The sequence below is a fragment of the Seriola aureovittata genome, chromosome 3 (assembly GCF_021018895.1).
Source record: "Seriola aureovittata isolate HTS-2021-v1 ecotype China chromosome 3, ASM2101889v1, whole genome shotgun sequence".
Lineage (NCBI taxonomy): Eukaryota > Metazoa > Chordata > Actinopteri > Carangiformes > Carangidae > Seriola > Seriola aureovittata.
The window spans coordinates 26,616,970-26,634,345 of record NC_079366.1 but is presented as its reverse complement, the minus strand read 5'-3'; the positions used below and the strand labels follow the sequence as shown (position 1 = coordinate 26,634,345).

At 39.0% G+C, this 17,376-nt stretch overlaps 2 protein-coding genes across 2 annotated transcripts; both read left to right on the top strand.

Moving 5' to 3' along the window:
* The first annotated feature begins 1,379 nt into the window (after positions 1–1,379).
* LOC130166593 (uncharacterized) lies at positions 1,380–6,353 on the top strand. The gene is made up of 11 exons (XM_056372279.1): positions 1,380–1,419; positions 1,517–1,593; positions 1,882–2,181; positions 2,256–2,489; positions 2,572–2,676; positions 2,775–2,990; positions 3,826–4,161; positions 4,542–4,799; positions 5,079–5,172; positions 5,294–5,357; positions 5,449–6,353. Exons 2-11 carry the CDS (start codon positions 1,539–1,541, stop codon positions 5,533–5,535), a joined length of 1,749 nt encoding a protein of 582 aa, XP_056228254.1. The 5' UTR covers positions 1,380–1,419; positions 1,517–1,538; the 3' UTR covers positions 5,536–6,353.
* A 453-nt stretch (positions 6,354–6,806) lies between these two features.
* On the top strand, positions 6,807–16,385 carry akap8l (A kinase (PRKA) anchor protein 8-like). The gene is made up of 13 exons (XM_056372511.1): positions 6,807–6,943; positions 7,775–7,816; positions 8,222–8,441; positions 9,944–10,544; positions 11,103–11,217; positions 11,330–11,379; positions 11,957–11,987; positions 12,126–12,225; positions 12,350–12,491; positions 13,186–13,291; positions 13,432–13,562; positions 13,867–13,962; positions 15,062–16,385. Exons 1-13 carry the CDS (start codon positions 6,919–6,921, stop codon positions 15,536–15,538), a joined length of 2,136 nt encoding a protein of 711 aa, XP_056228486.1. The 5' UTR covers positions 6,807–6,918; the 3' UTR covers positions 15,539–16,385.
* The last annotated feature ends 991 nt before the right edge of the window (positions 16,386–17,376 follow it).

Sequence of the window (17,376 nt, the reverse complement as noted above, 5' to 3'; positions counted from 1 at the left end):
TGTTCTCTTTCCTCAGTTCATCAGCAGCTGCAGCAGCGATGAGATCATTCTGAATCGTGTGATGATGCAGGTTAGCGTCATACTCTGACAACAAGGAGATTAGCTCAAAGCAATTCCTACTGGTCCGCCCATAACACCATAAAGTGCAAAGTTTTACTGTTGCAGAAAAACTCAGCTCACGAGAACTGAACTCCATGTTGCGGGGTAAACTGGTCAGTTATTCATTAAGTAACATTAGGATGTGAACATTAACCTTATACACTGTCATGTCAGACCTGCAGGTAAAGGTGAGGAACAGACAGTGACACTGATGTGTAGCACCAGCTGTCGTCTGACTCGAAACCCTGCAGCCTACATCTGGTGCAAGAACATACAGAGAGTTTCTCTATCAGGACTGATCTCCCTGGTACAGAGAACTCGTCAGCAGCGAGGAAGCAGTCAGATAATCCTGTGCTATCAAAAGTTAAAAGGATCTCAGAGTCAGTGAAGTTTTTTAGTCAACATTTAGTTTGATGAAATTTGTGGTTTACCACATCCACATACAGCCCACATATGAACTGACTCATGACTGGACTCTTTATACATCTAAAGGAAATGTATTTTGCTGATATGTTAGGCTACATGAATATGAAGCAACTGCAAACAGCTGCAAAAAAGTAAAATATGTCCATATATGGCAGAGTGAAGCACGTGAAGATGTAGATCAAGTACAAGAATCTTTTCTTAGAACTGTAGTCATGATATAAGAATACCGCTAGTATACTAACATATGTATAGATTTGAAAAGGTAAAAAAACAAAAAACAAATAGACTTTTTTAAAATTTTTGTTTTAGTTAAGTTTGCTTCAGTAACTCTGAGAAAAGTTTGAGATATTGCCTTTCAGTATTACCCCCGAAACGAACCTGTGTTGTTGAGGTTAATTCTAATATATATTTTGAGCTTCACGTACACGATGTATGAGTTCAATTATGAATCTTTTCTTTTTAGTGTTTTAATTTTGAGCCTTTGTTGCCATGGTGTTTCATCATTTCTCAACAAACATTTGTTGTATTTTTAATTTAGAATCTTTACTATTATTATTTCTTGAATTACTTTAACTCTTATTATGATTTTTAACATGATTTTGATATTTTTCCCTCTTGGTGCTTTTTGCTGTAACTTTCACTTTGACACCATCACACCACATTGTCATACTTTTACAGAAAACATCAAAAAGAAAAAAATGGTGATTGTTAATCGAAAAGCTTTAAAGCGAGCATCTTATTACACGTATATTTCAATGATCAGTTTATCATTGAAAGAGGAAGGAAGAGATGTTTTGATATCACAGCTGCATGTTGCTGTTTGACTCCTACCCTCACTCTTACCACGAATCCACTCTGATCTCTTCAACCAAAGACTGTTGTCCACTTTCACTGGTGAGTTACTTTTTTTTGGTATTTTATGAATAGTCTTTATGCTGTCGTTCTGACAAATCAGATACAAATTATGTTATTAAATCAATTTTCTGATCAGAAACTGAAGGACTACAGCAGCCATGCTGTTGACACAAGCTGGATGTGTGTTTGTGGGTTTCATCCTGTTCATCTCAGGTATTCTATATCATTTACCCATTTTAATACATTCCTACTACATGATATGTACTGTATAATAGGTGTGATATAACTGTAATAAAAAACAAAGCAGGGAATGAACAATATTTTGCATAAACTGTAGGAGTGGTAATTTGAAAGAACTGATGACATTTGTGGAAACTACTGGAATAAGCTTTTCATCTTTCCTTAATCTTTTCTATATCATATCGTTGTGATAAGTAAACATTCAATAGTCATAAGATATACATCTGTTTAGATGTTTCCTAATAAAGTCTTCCATTACAGAGGTTCGGGGACAAGGAAAAAGCATTTGTGCTGTAAAAGGCTCATCAGTGGATCTGCTCTGCTCAGCTGAACATCCCACTTCAAGCATGAAGTGGTTCACCGTACACTGGAATCACTTTGAGTTTGTCCTGAATGAGCTCTCTACAGTTGGGAATGTAATGTACAACATTTCGGAAGAGAATAATTTAACGCTAACAATCAAACATCTGAGAGAGAGTGATGCAAAGTTTTACTGCTGCAGCGAAACTACTGAGGAAGCAGAACTCTGCTGGCGAAACAGAACAGAGCTCCTTGTCGCAGGTACAGTGGCTGCCTGTTATTCGTCAATTTAAGACGAAATATATCAATTCTTATTTTATAAATCATGTTCTCAGACCTGCAGGTAAAGGTGATTCCTGCCACAGAGGAACAGACAGTGACACTGATGTGTAGCACCAGCTGTCCTCTGACTGAAAACCCTGCAGCCTACATCTGGTACAAGAACAGAAAGCTTCTCTATCAGGACTGGTCTCCCTGGTACAGAGAGCTGGTCAGCAGTGAGGAAGCAGTCAGTTACTCCTGTGCTATCAAAGGCTACGAGGATCAAAGAGCCCCTGAAGTCTCTGTGGGTGAGTGATATTAAAAACCTCAACTCAACAACATGCAAATCTTACTATTATTAAATTCAACTATTCATGTATTCTTGTCCAGATTCTGTCACATCAACCTGCTTCAATGTGACCTATGCCAAAGGGAGAATGTGTTCTTATCAGAACAATTCAGAGGACGAGCCCTGCTCCTTCACATATCCCACAGGTTCAGCTTCGCCAAAACCTCCGCAGACATACTGACATACCTTTCAACCCCTACATCACAGCGAATGATGAAACTTGTATTTTCCCATCTCCCAACAGAGTTACAGGTTCAAAAGACTAAAATGAACAACCGTGTCATAATAACCTGTAACAGCAGCTGTCCTGCGGCTGACCCTCAAAATGCCTATGTGTGGTACTGGAACAAAGAACTATACACTGACTGTGAGAGTCAACACGTAACAGTGTTGGGCTCTTTTTATCAAGTCGTGTCTTGTGCTATAAAAGGCCATAAATATCTGCACTCTGACAACATATGTGAGTATGAGCCAACTTTTTTTTCTTATATTTACTTGATATTAACACCAGTTTGAGGAGTTTCATCAAATATCATCTTTCAATTTCAAGTATTTAGAAATTAGAAAATCAAAAATTAAATATTCATAAAATATATGAAATATCATGATGTTAGTCAGTGCTCTGTGATTTGCTTATACTCTCACCTCATTAGATACTTATAGACTAATTCTAGCAGAGACTATCTGGCCTCTTAGCAACTTCAAATCTCACTTATGGCTGCTGCTTTTTTGTGATTTACAATTATTGCTGCAAGAATGTCTTTTTTTTTTTAAGGATATTACTTCCAATCTGTGTTGTCCCACACAAAAGAGCTCCCGGGTTTAAACCTGCACAGTCCAAAGGCATGCAGATTATGGTTATCTGTCTCCTAAAGATCCCATATCTTACACTTTCCTGTGTTTTATATGAAGTCTTGATCCATAAGAAGATATATTTGTGGTTTTAAGTTCCAAAAACCATTTCAGTGTAGTTTTACATCTCCTCTCTCAGGCTTCTCTCTGGAGCTCTAGTAACAACAGGTCAGTGAGCCAATCAGAGGAGAGGAGGCTCTGATCCTCCTCCTTCTGATTGGCTCACTGACCTGTTCTCTAACTGGCAAGTCAAAACCACTTACTACATAATTAATTTTGTCAGTGTTTTATTATACAGGCTTATGTGTCCACAGCCATATTAAGTAAATGAGCACTGAGGACTTGCTTTCCAATTAAGTTGTTGTAAGAAAATAGGACGTGTACAAAAAAGATGAGACTGGTTAAATTTAGCTGCAACTAAAAGTCTTTCATCTATTTTCCAGGCCCAAAAGACAGTCACTGCTGGATCAGTAATTATGTCAGCAGGAGAATGTGTGCCCTGGAAGGTTTCTCAGTGAACATTTCAGTTCAATACTCACAATCCAAAGACGAACGTATCCCTGTGGAACCATGGTATAAAATAAATATACCTGGTGAGCACAATGTTGGAAATGGATCCATGGATCCTGGTCGTGTGGAGTATGATGACAACATAATAAACCTCCATATGTTGAGAATCACTAACCTGGAGAAGAGTGACTCGGGACTATACGTATTCAAAGATCAATACGGAAAAATTAAGAAGTCTGATTTATCTGGAGTGATTTTAGTTGTAACAGGTAATTCTTCATCTTAAAAGACCTGAATATCTTTCAGAATCTATTACTCCTTCACGCTGTGCCAGCAGATGTCTGAAGATGATACTCATTAATGTCTGTACAAGGCAATTAATGTCTGTCAACCAAACCGATTTTTTACAAATTAAAAAACTATGTGAGCATTAAAATTGGCAGACATAAGCACACAACTAATATAGTTAAATTTTTTTTAATCTTTTCAAAAGTTGCCAGGAGCTTCTGGATGGGAGCCCTTGGATTCTGCTTGTTCTGTTGTTTCATTAAATCTGCATGTTATATGTTCTCTGAAATAAATGGTATTACAAAAGCTTAATCATACCTATTTTCTTTATAATTTAATGACCAATCTAATCACCTTTCAGGCCTGACAGTGACGATGACTCCCTCTGCAGTGGTGACACAGGGCCAGAGAGTCACACTCACTTGCGGTACCAGCTGTCCTCTCCCTGAAGACACAAACTACATGTGGTACTTGAACAGTCGACCTCTGACACCGCCAGGAAACCGAAACAAACACCTGGTTCTGGACCCAGTTGGCACTCAGCATGCAGGGAACTACTTCTGCAATGTCCCAACTCCCCACAACGTCAGCTCATCTGAACAGGCTCTCACTGTCATACGTGAGCATGGTTTTAAATACTTTGACATACATACATTTTCTTTGACATAAATTACATCAGTCACCCAACATGACTGTGATCCACCATCAAAAACAAACGTTTACTGTGACTCCATCCATTCACCAAGGACACTTCATTTACATTTAGTAGAAAAGAATGAAGCAGGCAGGCACTTAACTCCAGAGATTATGATTTCAGTAAAGGGCCAAAAAAGGTACAAAATAATGTTAATTGTTTTAAAATATGTTGCATTACTAACTCACATCTATCCCTGCCCAGCCCTGGCAAAATCAGTATCAATACTGAATGCAGTAAAACTGATTATTTTATTACTCATCCTGCCCGCTGTGTTTGTCCTCTACCGGTTGATGAGGTAAAAAAAGCTCCTATTTCCATTTCTGTACTTTCATTTCCTGTGTTCAAAATCTTCTTGTTGACTAAATAAGTATGTTTTTAACATTAATAATTTTCATAACATAACAAAAAAAATCCAGGAAGAGGAAAACTCTGACCTCCACCACTGAACTAAGTGACACAGACAAAGTACAAACTGGACAGGTGAGAACAAAACCAGAGACCTGGAAATTATTGTTTGTGTGTATCCATATATGTCCCCTCCGTCATCTGTTGTCTCTGCCCTTCGGTTTAGGACATGCTGTATGAGAGCATTGCACTCACGCCCATCAATCCTGCAACACCGACGGAACCAGCAGAGCAGCAGGAAGACACTGTGTAATCTCATCCTGGATTTCTAGATATCTGTGCAGGGTGCTTTGCAGAGTGCAGATAAAATGTCACACATGATTTGAGCACTGCAAAGAGTAGTTGCGAAACGACATTGCAAGTTTGTCATTGCTATTTATTTCCTGCCTTAACAACCACTGGGAACTACATAAAAGGCTCATATCTATTATAGATTCACATATCTGTTCATAAGGGCCTGTTGTGTGTTTATAACACTTATATTAGGTCAACTTTGTCAGATGCTCTTGTTAACTTTCTGTGAAACAAGGAGTGAAATGCTAACAGTACGTAGCATTTCACCATCGGAAAACAAATCTGCTTAGTTTTGCATCATAAATGTTTTCCGGTTATGAGTAAATCTTTTTCTTGTTATATTATAATTTTTAATGGAATATTTGTTTCATTATTACTTAATATTCTTGTTTGTTTTGCCTTTTTTGTTTAATAGTAATGTCTAATATAATTACAGGAAGGAAAATATTTTTTATATACTGAGTATAACTTTGTACAAGCCTCTTTGCTCCCTTGTTCCCTTCACCTTTATTTTTATTTTTTTATTATTGTATATCTTTTACCATGATGTATTAATTCTGAAGATAGATTAAAACTAATTTACAACAACAGACAGATTTCTTTTTTTTAATCTGAAACAGTTTTCAAAACCAAAGCCAATGTACCATCCAGGTGTCAAGTTGTCGCCCTTGCTGTTTGAGCTATCAGCTGTGGCAACTGACTGAATGTCCCTGGGTTTGGGGCATTATTATTGCAAATTAATCATTTAACATTATGTTGTTTGAATAAAGAAGAAGAAAAGAGCAAGTTTGTGTGTGTGCGGTCCTCCTCTTTCACATGTCAATTTTAGCAAAGATATTAATTTAATTTAATTAATCATTTTTAATGTATACATTAAAAAATGATTAATTAAATTAAATCCTTAATTAAATTAAATACCCATCCAGCTGGTGGCTGGTGGGATTGTGAAGGCATTAAATTGCACAAAGGTTTTTAAAAATATACTAATACTAATATTTATCTCGGTTAAACCTGCCGAAAAAAGAATTCATCTCTGTCTGACTGTTTAACATTCTTATCATAAATATTATTTATATTATATTATATTATATTATATTATACTATATTATATTATATATATTTTTTATATATTATATTGTATTATATTATCGTGGATGTATAATACATCCATGATAATTATACGTGGGTGGAACGCGTCACCAAATACGTGTGACGTGACGAGGCCTTGGAGTCAATACGTCTTGCCGCTTCGGAGGAGCGACACTCGGCTTCTGGTATTACAGCAGCCGGACCTCCCGCTGCTCGTGTCGATCGCATTGTCTGAACAGCGCACTAAAATATCATGGACGGCAGAGGCTACGGTTCTGGTAAATACACACGGACCACAAGACATCGCACTGGCGTGATATTGCCTAACCTCCAGTGCAGATACATTTACTATGGCTGCATTTTTAAATGAGTATTCCGGTTAGCCACATCAGTGTAGCATCGTCTCATTATGTTAGCCGTGTAGCTACATCTATGTAGCATCTTCACATTCTACGCTTGCCGGCAACACCAGTCAAGCCATAGCCTGCTGTAGCTTGAAACAAAGAGACGTTAGCTAGCTGTTAAGTAATACTTTCCTGCCTGTTGTGGTAATAATGAGATTAATAAATGCTAGAAGAAACGAAAAAATAGGCCTGCAAGCCAACATTGACGAAACATAGCTTGCGAGGCTAGCCACTTCGCCAACAGACTGTTTATTTGCTAATATGCTAACATAGAGGGTTGTGTGGCCCATTGTTGGGCTGGTGTAGGGCGTGTTAGATGCTATGAGAACGTTTGCAGGCTAATTCTGTTAAAATGGAGTCAGGATGGAATAAGAAACTTTAATGGCTAGTTATTAAAATGGCCGCCTCAACAAAAATGTCCTCAAAACCTATTATTATCTTTACATTACAGTCACAAATACTGTCTCGGAGACAGTAGCGAATTCAACTTTTGTACTAAATCAGATAAACAGACAGCTATTAGATTAATTGTTTAATTACACATGACTTACGGTCGTTGAGTCCTGACGATTTAGCATTTTATTCTAATGAACAAATTACCACTTAGATTACAGAAAAGAATCTACATGTTTTAGGAGATTAAGTTTGAAACGTCACCATTTATTAATGCTCGGTTTGCTAATACCAATGTGTTAAATTTTGTAGGTTACTCCAGTTGGGGAGGTGGTGGAGGGTCAGGCAGCAGAGGTAAGGAATTCACTCCTGCACTGAATGATGGTATAAAGACACTCAATCAACTGCTTTAGGGCTCCAGCCAACACCAAGCTTTTTTTTGTTATGGAACTAGGTGATATTGACAAAATCAGATGTAATTTTGACTGAATACTGCTATTGATACTGTAGTAACAATTGTACTATTGTAATCATAGTATGACTTTTTTTCCCAAATAATTTAATCAATAATTGGAAAGGAATGAAAGTCATTTTCTAAGAAGAGAGAGGGACATTTAGATGTTAAGTATCATCTGAATAGGTATTTTCTGTCAGTTGGATTTTGAATAAATGACCAGTTGTTTCTCACTGATCTATTATTATTATAGTATGGAAGGTGATAGTGGTCACATTACCATAATTCATTCCTGACTATTTTAGGTTCTGGTGGTTTTGACCTGTATGGGGGAGGTTATAAGGACTCGATGTCTGGGCTCGGGGGCTATGGAGGAGGAGGAGGCCACATGAAGAGAGGTCTCTCGGGAGCATCCCTGCTCTCATCCACAGGCACACATGCAGATGCAGTCATTGCCAAGATCAACCAGCGCCTGGACATGCTCACTCAGTTGGAGGGGGGGTTGAAAGGGTCTCGGGGTGACAGGTAACGCATTTTTTTTACGTATTCTGATCCATACGGTCGTCTTCCGTTAGATACTACTACCACACATCCATGCCAGTAAGATTACAAAATTTCCCACCAGTGTCTTTCATGCTTGAAGTTAAATGACATAGCACATGTCATAATGTGGTATCTCGTTGGTTGAGAGTTTTGTGTCTGAATGTTACGTCATGCCTGGACAGTATCCAACCAGTTAAGTGTTGCTTGTTTTTAGAGTCCTCTGAAAAAAGGATCTCAGTAAATGTCTTGATTCACATTTTGCTGTGATGAAAAAGATGCTTTGGCCTTCTGATGCTATTTGTAACTTAAAAGTCAAAAAGTCTTCTCCTAGTTAGGGACCTGTAGTAGAACAGAGTTCTGTCAAAATCTATGAAAAAAACAAGGCCCTGTCAACGTGGTTGGAAAGTTAGTTGTTTTGTTTTTAGAATGGTGAGGCTGTTCCAGTAAATTGGGCTGTTTTAGCCTGCTAAGGCATTTACTTACATTTCACACTCAGTCTTGGTGAAACCATGTATGCCTCAAATCCTGTTTGGGTTGAAAAGGGTGTGAGTTGCTCACAGGCTGCATTTGAATGCCTCAGCATCTGAGGAAGCTTTGATTGCTCCCCATTTGCTATGTCGTTGTCCGTCTGATTGCTGGGAAGAAATGTTGTGATCCCTCAAAACCTTAGATGTTCTGAAAATGCATGGCCCCTCGTTGAAGGCGCAATTACAGACCAGCTTTTTGATTTGTAACAGATTGACATCCTTGCACATGAAGCCAGCCCATCTTTATGTAGCACTCCTTCAACATTGCTTTTGTCTTGACTTTGTGTTTATTTGTTCATACACTTTGTTTCTCTCATCATCCATGTGACCTAACCCTGTGTTCTGGCTTTAGGTTGCACAAGGGTGATGAGTTTTCAGATATTAGCTTGATATTACTTTGTCAAGCTGAAATGTGTATTGAAGGTTGCCTGCTGTATTTACAAAAATGTCCTTAATCCTGGAAAAAAAGACCAGTTTATATTCCATCCCCTTCCCTGAGTAATCACTATAATCCTGTCACTTTCCAGGATATTTCACCTCTTGCACTTGTCTCAGGGCATCACTGGTTCTGACGGACCATGTTCATGCCTATTCAAGGATTCACAGCCTATCCTTTTAACAAGGAATTGGGTTTAAGAAACTGCATTTCCTTAATCTGCAGGATACTGTTTGACCTCCAACAGAAACTGTGGTTGGATGAAACTAAACTAAATGATAAGAGAAATGTCATTATTATATTATAAAAGACCACAAGCAGAGTGTTAACTTGTTTTGGATCATTCATTTCTGATCTAATGTGGTTCATGAAATAAAGTTGGGAGTGACAAAAAAACAAAATGGAGAAAGCGAGACCACGGAGGAAAAGGAATAGCAGGTGGAGAAATCCAAACCTGACTGCCCTCCCTGCCTCCCTTGCTCTCTGCTTCTCTCTATCAATCCTCTCCCTCCCTCCTGCAGGTTTGACCAGTACGAGTCTTTCGACTCGCGCACCTCCGCTCTCACCTCCTCCCGAGATCTCTACAGATCTGGCGGCGGTAGCTATGGTTATGGTGATGGCCGTGGGGACAATCTGCTGTTGGGTCAGCGAGGAGGCTCGGGCTTCGGAGGGGGAATGGGGCTCGGGGGAGGAGGAGGCTTTGACAGCCCCTCCTCTTCCTATGGAGTCGCTAAAATGCGACAGAATATGAGGGAGTCCTTCAACAGTGGCCAGGGAGGAGGTTCTGGAGGTGGAGGATGGGCTGGAGCAGGCCGACGTTCCCCCAGAAGGGGTGGAAGTGCCGGGGGTCGAGGAGCTGGAGGAGGGTTTGGAAGCCGCAGGTCTGATCCCACTCCATTAGGCGGTGGAAGGGGAAGTGGTAGTGGTGGCCAGTCCCACCACGGCCACTCTCCAGGAGGTGGTAGAGGCAAGCTCCCATCCCTCCTGTCCAACCGCATGTACCCTGAGAGTGGGGGCTTCCATCAGGGTTCCACCCAAGGGCCTCACGACTTCCCTGGGAGGCACTTTGGAGGGGGCCCACGAGCTGGCCGCCAGCGAGGCCGCAAGAGACCCCTCAACAAAGTAAGTACCTCCAGCCAAATAAGACCTCCTCAGACACTGGGCAAAAGTTAAGCCCTTTCTGATTCCCTCCTTTTTGTATCCTCAACCAACTGGCAAGTCAGCCTAAAGTGCAAGTACCTGCTATTGCCACAAACAACCCCCGACACACATTTGACACATCACTTGCTCATATAAACTCTGCCCAGCTCTTATTTAATGTGGTCAGAAATTCTTCATGGAACGGCCCTTTTTGTTTAGTAAAGGCAAGTGACGCTTCTCTCTGCCCAGTTCTTTGTCTTGTTTACTTGTGGGGATGTTGATTTCACTTTGTAGCTTTTATTTTGATTTCCTTTTTGCCCTAATCCCGGATAGTCTTAAAATAAGGCTAACACCATTGATGAGGAAATGCCCAGAGAAGAAAGACATACGAAGTCTGCTAATTGGCCTTGACTAGAATTAAGTCTAGAATTCGTTGATGAGTTCTGGTTTATTGTCTGTTTTTTTTTTTTGGTTGTTTGTTTTTTTGTTTTTTGTCAGAAAACGTAATTGTGAGTGCAAATTGATTTTTGTTGACTGTAGCAGGTGAAGCCACAACGTGATGTCCAGAAGAAGAGAAAACAGACACTTACTGCAGCTGATGAGCCAGAGTCAAAGATAAACAAGACAGACAGTGCAGAGTTGGAGGCTAACCAAGGTACCACCCAAAATACATTTGTGGTATACTCAAAATAAACAATCTCTTTATATGGCAGATAGCATTTATATATCTGTCTTGATCTAATGTTTTATGTGGTCTGTTTTTATAGAGCAAGCTGAGAAAAATGGTGATGACAGTGAATCAAAGGCTGCAGCTGAGGTGAGCAGATTGAGGTTATTTGACAGGACTTTTTTTATCTCCAAATAGTGGCTCTTCATGCATGTATTAATGTTCCCACATGAATAAACTTCTGAACCACTTGATTTAATTGAGCAACATAGTGTCTCTTCAAATGTAATTAATTGGTATTATTTAAAACAAAAAGCAAATTAGGAGGAGATCATATTTTTTTCTATAACAGCAACAGTTTATTGGATAAAAGCCTCACCCAGCACTGGTAAAGAAGGCAGAAACACACTGTTCTTTCTGTTCTTTTCATTATCTCTAATTCACTGGCACAGGTTTAAGTGAAACATAATGGCTTTTATTGCAAGTACAGGGTGCTGACTTTGACTGCAGCCTGTGTTAATTGTTGAATATGAAAACTTTGACTGGCTAGATCACAGGGGTATTCCTAAACTGGAGTATTGCACAGGAAATGAAGCTAGGCTAAAAGAATTCAAACATCACCAATTTGTAAAGATAAAACCATTTTATTCCTAAACCAATCATTAAAAAAAATTAAGTGAAGTTATTAGTCCGCTTTTCTAAATAATGCAATACGTTTTTTTTACAGGAGACAAAACCTGCTGAAGATGGAGACGGAGGTAAGCTTAAATACAGTTGCTTCTCACTGATGTATATTTTATGCTGTGCTTTGTCTGTACAGCAGCTGCTTCATTGTATTATATGCCTCTCATGGAAATCATGGCATGTCTAACATCTGCTCTTGTGCTCATAATTAGCTAAACAGGAGGAGAAGAAAAAGCTTCAGGGCAAGCAGACCCCAACCCAAGGTCAGGACAAGCACCCAAAAATGAGAAAGAGAAGGGGATTCTTGGAAAGGTGAGGGGATAAACTAAATACCCCAAATGCCTTGCCTTTTTCACGTGGGTTTCATCTACGTTTCATCTTTACTGTTCCTGTTTCTGATGGATTTTAGGACTAAGACTCTAAATTGTTTTTTCAGAGTAATGTTTGCATGCTCCGTCTGCAAGTTCCGTTCGTTCTACAAGGAGGAAATGGAAACGCATCTAGAGAGTCGCTTCCACAAGGACCACTTTAAGTTCCTGTCCAGCCAACTGTCCAAGCCCACAACAGACTTCCTACAGGTGATTGAGATTTGTCATATATTTCACATTGACAGCTTTTCGGACACTTTGCTTTTTAGCAACATGTGATTAAGGTTACATATGTAATACAAGAAATGGGGCTGTCCCCAAATCATATTTTTTACAAGTCAAAGTTTGCTTGCCATTCAAATATACATACTTTAAATATTATGTAGTTCAACACTTGAATCTCAACAAATTTAAATAAATTTTGATTTTCATTCCTGGGTTATTGCAGTAAATTGCATTGCAGTATATTTGCAGTTGTTACTGGTATTAAAGGGATGTGTCATCAAAGTCCTACTTAAAGGAACTCTCTTAGTTTCTCAATATAATTATTGCAAGATTTACAAGTTGGCAAAAATAATCTCACTACAAGATTCACTGTGTTGTAAAACTAAACTCATTTTGTGGTAAGTTTTACCAGTTGTGGTTTCTAATTTGAAGAACTTTCACTCTCAGGATATAAAAGGGACTGGAACGACAACTGTATAAACCTGCTAGTTTGAGCTGTTAATGCTTGTAGAGTTTAGTGGTTGTGGTTATTTTTAATACAAGGGAAGGTTAGCTTGACAGGAAATGTCTGACAGAATTATTTTCAACATGCACCAGGGTCACCTGAGTCACTGAATACCAAACGTTGCATAGTATGAGGTGTTAACAAATCCAAACTGTGTTGCTTTCGCTTTTGTAGGAGTATTTGCAGAACAAGTTTAAGAAGACAGAGCAGAGGGTCAGCCAGTTGGAAAACCACAGTGCTGCCATCTGTCAGGTGTACAAAGAACAGGACCTCACCAGGGGTAAGCTCTCTCTCTCTCTCTCTGTGTGTGTGTGTGTGTGTGTGTGTGTGTGTGTGTGTGTGTGTGTGTGTGTGTGTGTGTGTGTGTCTCCACCCAAGACAGAAGAGAAATGATTGCAAATATTCCTCACATATCTGTAGATCTTGGGATGGAGCACTTCATGAGGAAAGTGGAGGCCGCTCACTGTGCAGCATGTGACCTCTTCATTCCCATGCAGCCCCACCTGATACAGAAACACATCAAGTCTCCTGACCATAACTACAATCGGAAGGTATGGCAGATCATCTCCCACTGGATCATTTTTCCATTGAAAACTTAATTCCGTTAGCTAACTGATTTGTGAAGACCTTAAAAATTTCATGCACAGTTTTTGTTGAATCAGCTACTCTTTATTTAGTCATGTTAAAATTAACTCTGATGTGGGAGGGTGATCTTGGGAGTACTCCACTGAAGTCCTGTACTGACTGGATCAGTTAAAATGCTGTTAAAAACTTTGATGTACTGTAATGACAGTTGTTCAATGTTTTGTGCTCTGTCCTCTGTTTGACATGGAACTGTCCTTTCTTTTATTCAAGGGTATGATGGAGCAGTCCAAGAGGGCCAGTCTGTCAGTTGCTCGTAGCATCCTTAACCACAAACTCATTGGCAAGAAGCTGGAGAGTTACCTCAAGGTATGTAATGTGTTGTGTGCCTGTGCAAAGGCTGGTAATTCAAATGCATTGCATGAATAGTTGCACTAAATTTACTTATGTCCCTTTGTGTTATTTGCTTTGAAAATAGGAATATAAGGACTAGAGTTTGTGGTCATAGTGTTATTTCATGTTTTTAAATGAAAGCAGTATTTAATATTCAACAAACCTGAGCACAGACCTGTGCAGCGTCACTAAAATATTAGATGATCTAAAATTATATTATCTTACAATAATTGTATTGTTTTTAAGTTGAAGTGTAGGGTGTTTGTTTTGAGGTACAGGTTAAATAGGCTACATTGAAAATAAAACTGCAACAAAAGTCAGATTATATGTGATCACCGCAGTAAATTTAATTATGCCTGTGGTTTCTAATTAAGACTAACTGCTTGACCAGGGCACATAAGAACCTGTGATCACCACAGATTCCTCAGTTTTGCGCTGTGTTGTGAAGTCATTCAGTGTGAGTAAGGAACCAGACTGTAAGACTTCATAAAGGTGGGAGAGGGTAAAATAGTATCAGCAGATTAATCTGAATATAAACAGAAACAGTTGCATCACCGATAAGGGCGTATAGGAGGAGCCAAACTACCGAAATCAGAAGGTAGTGGTCATCCTCAAAATCTCACAAATGAAGAGATCTTCAGTCTAATTTGGCAAAAAACAAACTAAATGGTTTTAAATGGAGATGATTTATAATTAGTTAACATTGTAGTGACACTGGCCAGGGATGTAGTCAGATTTGTTGCAGGCCTATACTCACTCATAAAGCATTCGTTTTCATGAAGTCACATTTTGACTGGTGCTCTTACCCATTGGCTTCAATTCTAAATATAAATTACAATATTCCAAAAATGTTTTAATAAGATTAATAAAATGATAAAAATATGAATCATAAAGACTATTCATGTTTGATCCTAATATTCTGGTATTAGCCAAAGGTGTTTTATCACTTATTGGATTAGCATTTGTTTGTTAGAGAGCAGCACCTTTAAATCTGCAGATCACCACACTGCAAAGCATATTGTTTAGATTTACCGAGACAAAGAACATATACTTAAGAACGTTCTTTTGTTGACAGGGTGAAAACCCCTTCACCGGTAACCAGGATGACCAGGATCCTGAGGACTCCATGGTGATGGACGTGTCAGAGTTGGAGTTAACCAGTGAGACAGCAGACGGTCAGACAGCAGACAGTCAGACAGAGGCGACACCGGTCAAAGAGGAGCCGGTGGCCGAGGGAGAGACGGGCCAAGAGGCAGTTGCGGGTGAAGCAGCAGCAACAGAAGCAGCAGCAACAGAAACTGCAGCAGCAGCAGAAGCAGAGGCAGCAGCAGCAGAGGAAGAGAAGATGGAGGAGGAGCTAGGAATGGACGGAGAGGAGGAGCAGGGGAACGTGGATGAGGAGGAAGGTTTTGAAGTTGGAGAAGAGGAGGAGGAGGAGGGATACGTCGTGCATGATGAGATTGGGGAAGAAGGATTACAGGGTGACCTGGAAGAAGAAGAGGATGAAGGAGTGGAGGCAGAAGTTGAGGAGGAAGACAAGACTCATGAATGACTTTTGCACCCTGGGTGTGACCTCTCGACCTAAACATCTGTCCGGACCAGTCAGTGACCCCCACTGTCCCATTCAACCCAATTTCATTGCCAGGCATATTAAGAAATGCATACCTGCTCCCACCATTCTTCACTGTCTAATGACTCTGAGTTTGTATGTTAGTTTTTATTTCGTTAAAGGAACAGTTCCACATTTTGGGAAATACTATTATTCACTTTCTTGCAGAGAGTTGGAAGTTCAGGTTAGTTACACCACCTAAGGGTCTTATGTTTGCCGACCAGCTTTAGTCCGTCTTTAGAGGTGTTGGTAGATTTACTTTTGGGCTTTAGAGAGCCAAGCTCCTGGTTTCCCCGTTTATCGTCTTAACAACACTAATCATCTTCCTGCTTTAGCGCAAAATGTAACACAGATTTTTCTTCTTCTCATTTAACACTCGTTAAGAAAGCCAAAGTGTATTTCCAAAAATGTCAAACTTTTTCTCTTTAATGGAATTTTTTTTTTTGTGCCTTTTGTCAAAAATATTCAGAATTTAGGTTTGTTTGAATATTGTAAAGTTGGGACATATGTTCTTTTTTTGTTTTTTTTCTTCCTCTAATCAGAGTTGACACAACCTCATAGCATTCTGTCTATTGCCAGCAGTCATGATGAATGGATGATTTTTCCCAACCTTTTGGTAAAATCTAGAACAGGGTGGGCTTTTTCTTCTACAGCTGCGGTGACTGAGATAATTGACCATGGACTGTCTGTAGAATAAGTATTGGTAAGTATTGGATATTCTGAATGGATATCTTTCATGTCTTCAACAGTTTTGTTTCATTCTGAATAAGAAATAAACTTGTTGAATAAATCACTGTTTCACTGTTTTGTATTGAAGATTATAATGATGTGTCATTTTCCTGATAACGTCATGGGAAGAAAACTTTAAATGGCGACAGGACTGACCACCTATGTAGATTCAATGTGACATTGTCAACAAAAAACAAAAGCGAAAATTCAGAAGTCAGTTTGATAATATGATGACAAATGTAGACTTAGTTCATCAGGTTCCCAAAACTTTTTCACATGCAACAATTATGGCAGGGATTCCCAGATGTTTGCAAATGCATCTTGGCTAATAAATAAATAAATAAATAAATATAAATTCACAAACAAAAGCCTCTTTTTTTTTTTTTTTTTTTTTTTTTTTCTGTCCTCTAGGTAGACTTTGTAACTTAAGACTATTAAACTTTGCAGTATTATGAGAAAGCTGCAAAGACTAAAATAAGACCCTGCTTATAACATATTTACATAATAATCTTATGTTGTTTTGATTTTTTATGATGAATTCATAGTTTTTTTTTTTTTATGCACTGGTTTTATTTCCACATTCTTTCTATATTCTCTATTGAGCCGAGCTCAGGAGGCCTGGGGGCCGCTGGACCAGAGCCTGTTTTATGTGACTGTATGTTAGCATTTCTTTTTAGAAGGGCAGTCAAACAACTCCTCAAACCCTAAGACACAAATGACTATGAGACACAAAAGACCACATGGAGCCAGAAAATGTAGAGATTCAAAACAACCATAGAGAGACAAAAAATGACTACAGATTGATGTACAATCACCAAAACAACCGCAAAGAGACGCAAAACCACAAAAAAGCAACCATCCATTCTTATCAAAGAGTTAAAGAGACACTGAACGAGCTGTTCGTTTAAGCAAATGTATCAAAGACATAATCAATCTGACAGACACCGGACTGTTTTATATTTGAAATTATTGCAAGGTGTTGCATGATGTTACCCGGGAAGATTTGGGTAGAAGGCGGAGTCTTAGGTGACATTTCGGCTGACAAACGATCA

What these genes read in the sequence shown, in the direction of transcription:
- LOC130166593 (XM_056372279.1), top strand. Translation starts at nt 1,539, where the DNA reads ATGCTGTTGACACAAGCTGGATGTGTGTTTGTGGGTTTCATCCTGTTC. An exon ending in AACAGAGCTCCTTGTCGCAG is followed by an intron (nt 2,182 to 2,255) that starts GTACAGTGGCTG and finishes TCATGTTCTCAG; the next exon opens with ACCTGCAGGTAAAGGTGATT. An exon ending in ACAGGCTCTCACTGTCATAC is followed by an intron (nt 4,800 to 5,078) that starts GTGAGCATGGTT and finishes ATCCCTGCCCAG; the next exon opens with CCCTGGCAAAATCAGTATCA.
- akap8l (XM_056372511.1), top strand. Translation starts at nt 6,919, where the DNA reads ATGGACGGCAGAGGCTACGGTTCTG. An exon ending in CCACAACAGACTTCCTACAG is followed by an intron (nt 12,492 to 13,185) that starts GTGATTGAGATT and finishes TCGCTTTTGTAG; the next exon opens with GAGTATTTGCAGAACAAGTT. An exon ending in AGAACAGGACCTCACCAGGG is followed by an intron (nt 13,292 to 13,431) that starts GTAAGCTCTCTC and finishes ACATATCTGTAG; the next exon opens with ATCTTGGGATGGAGCACTTC.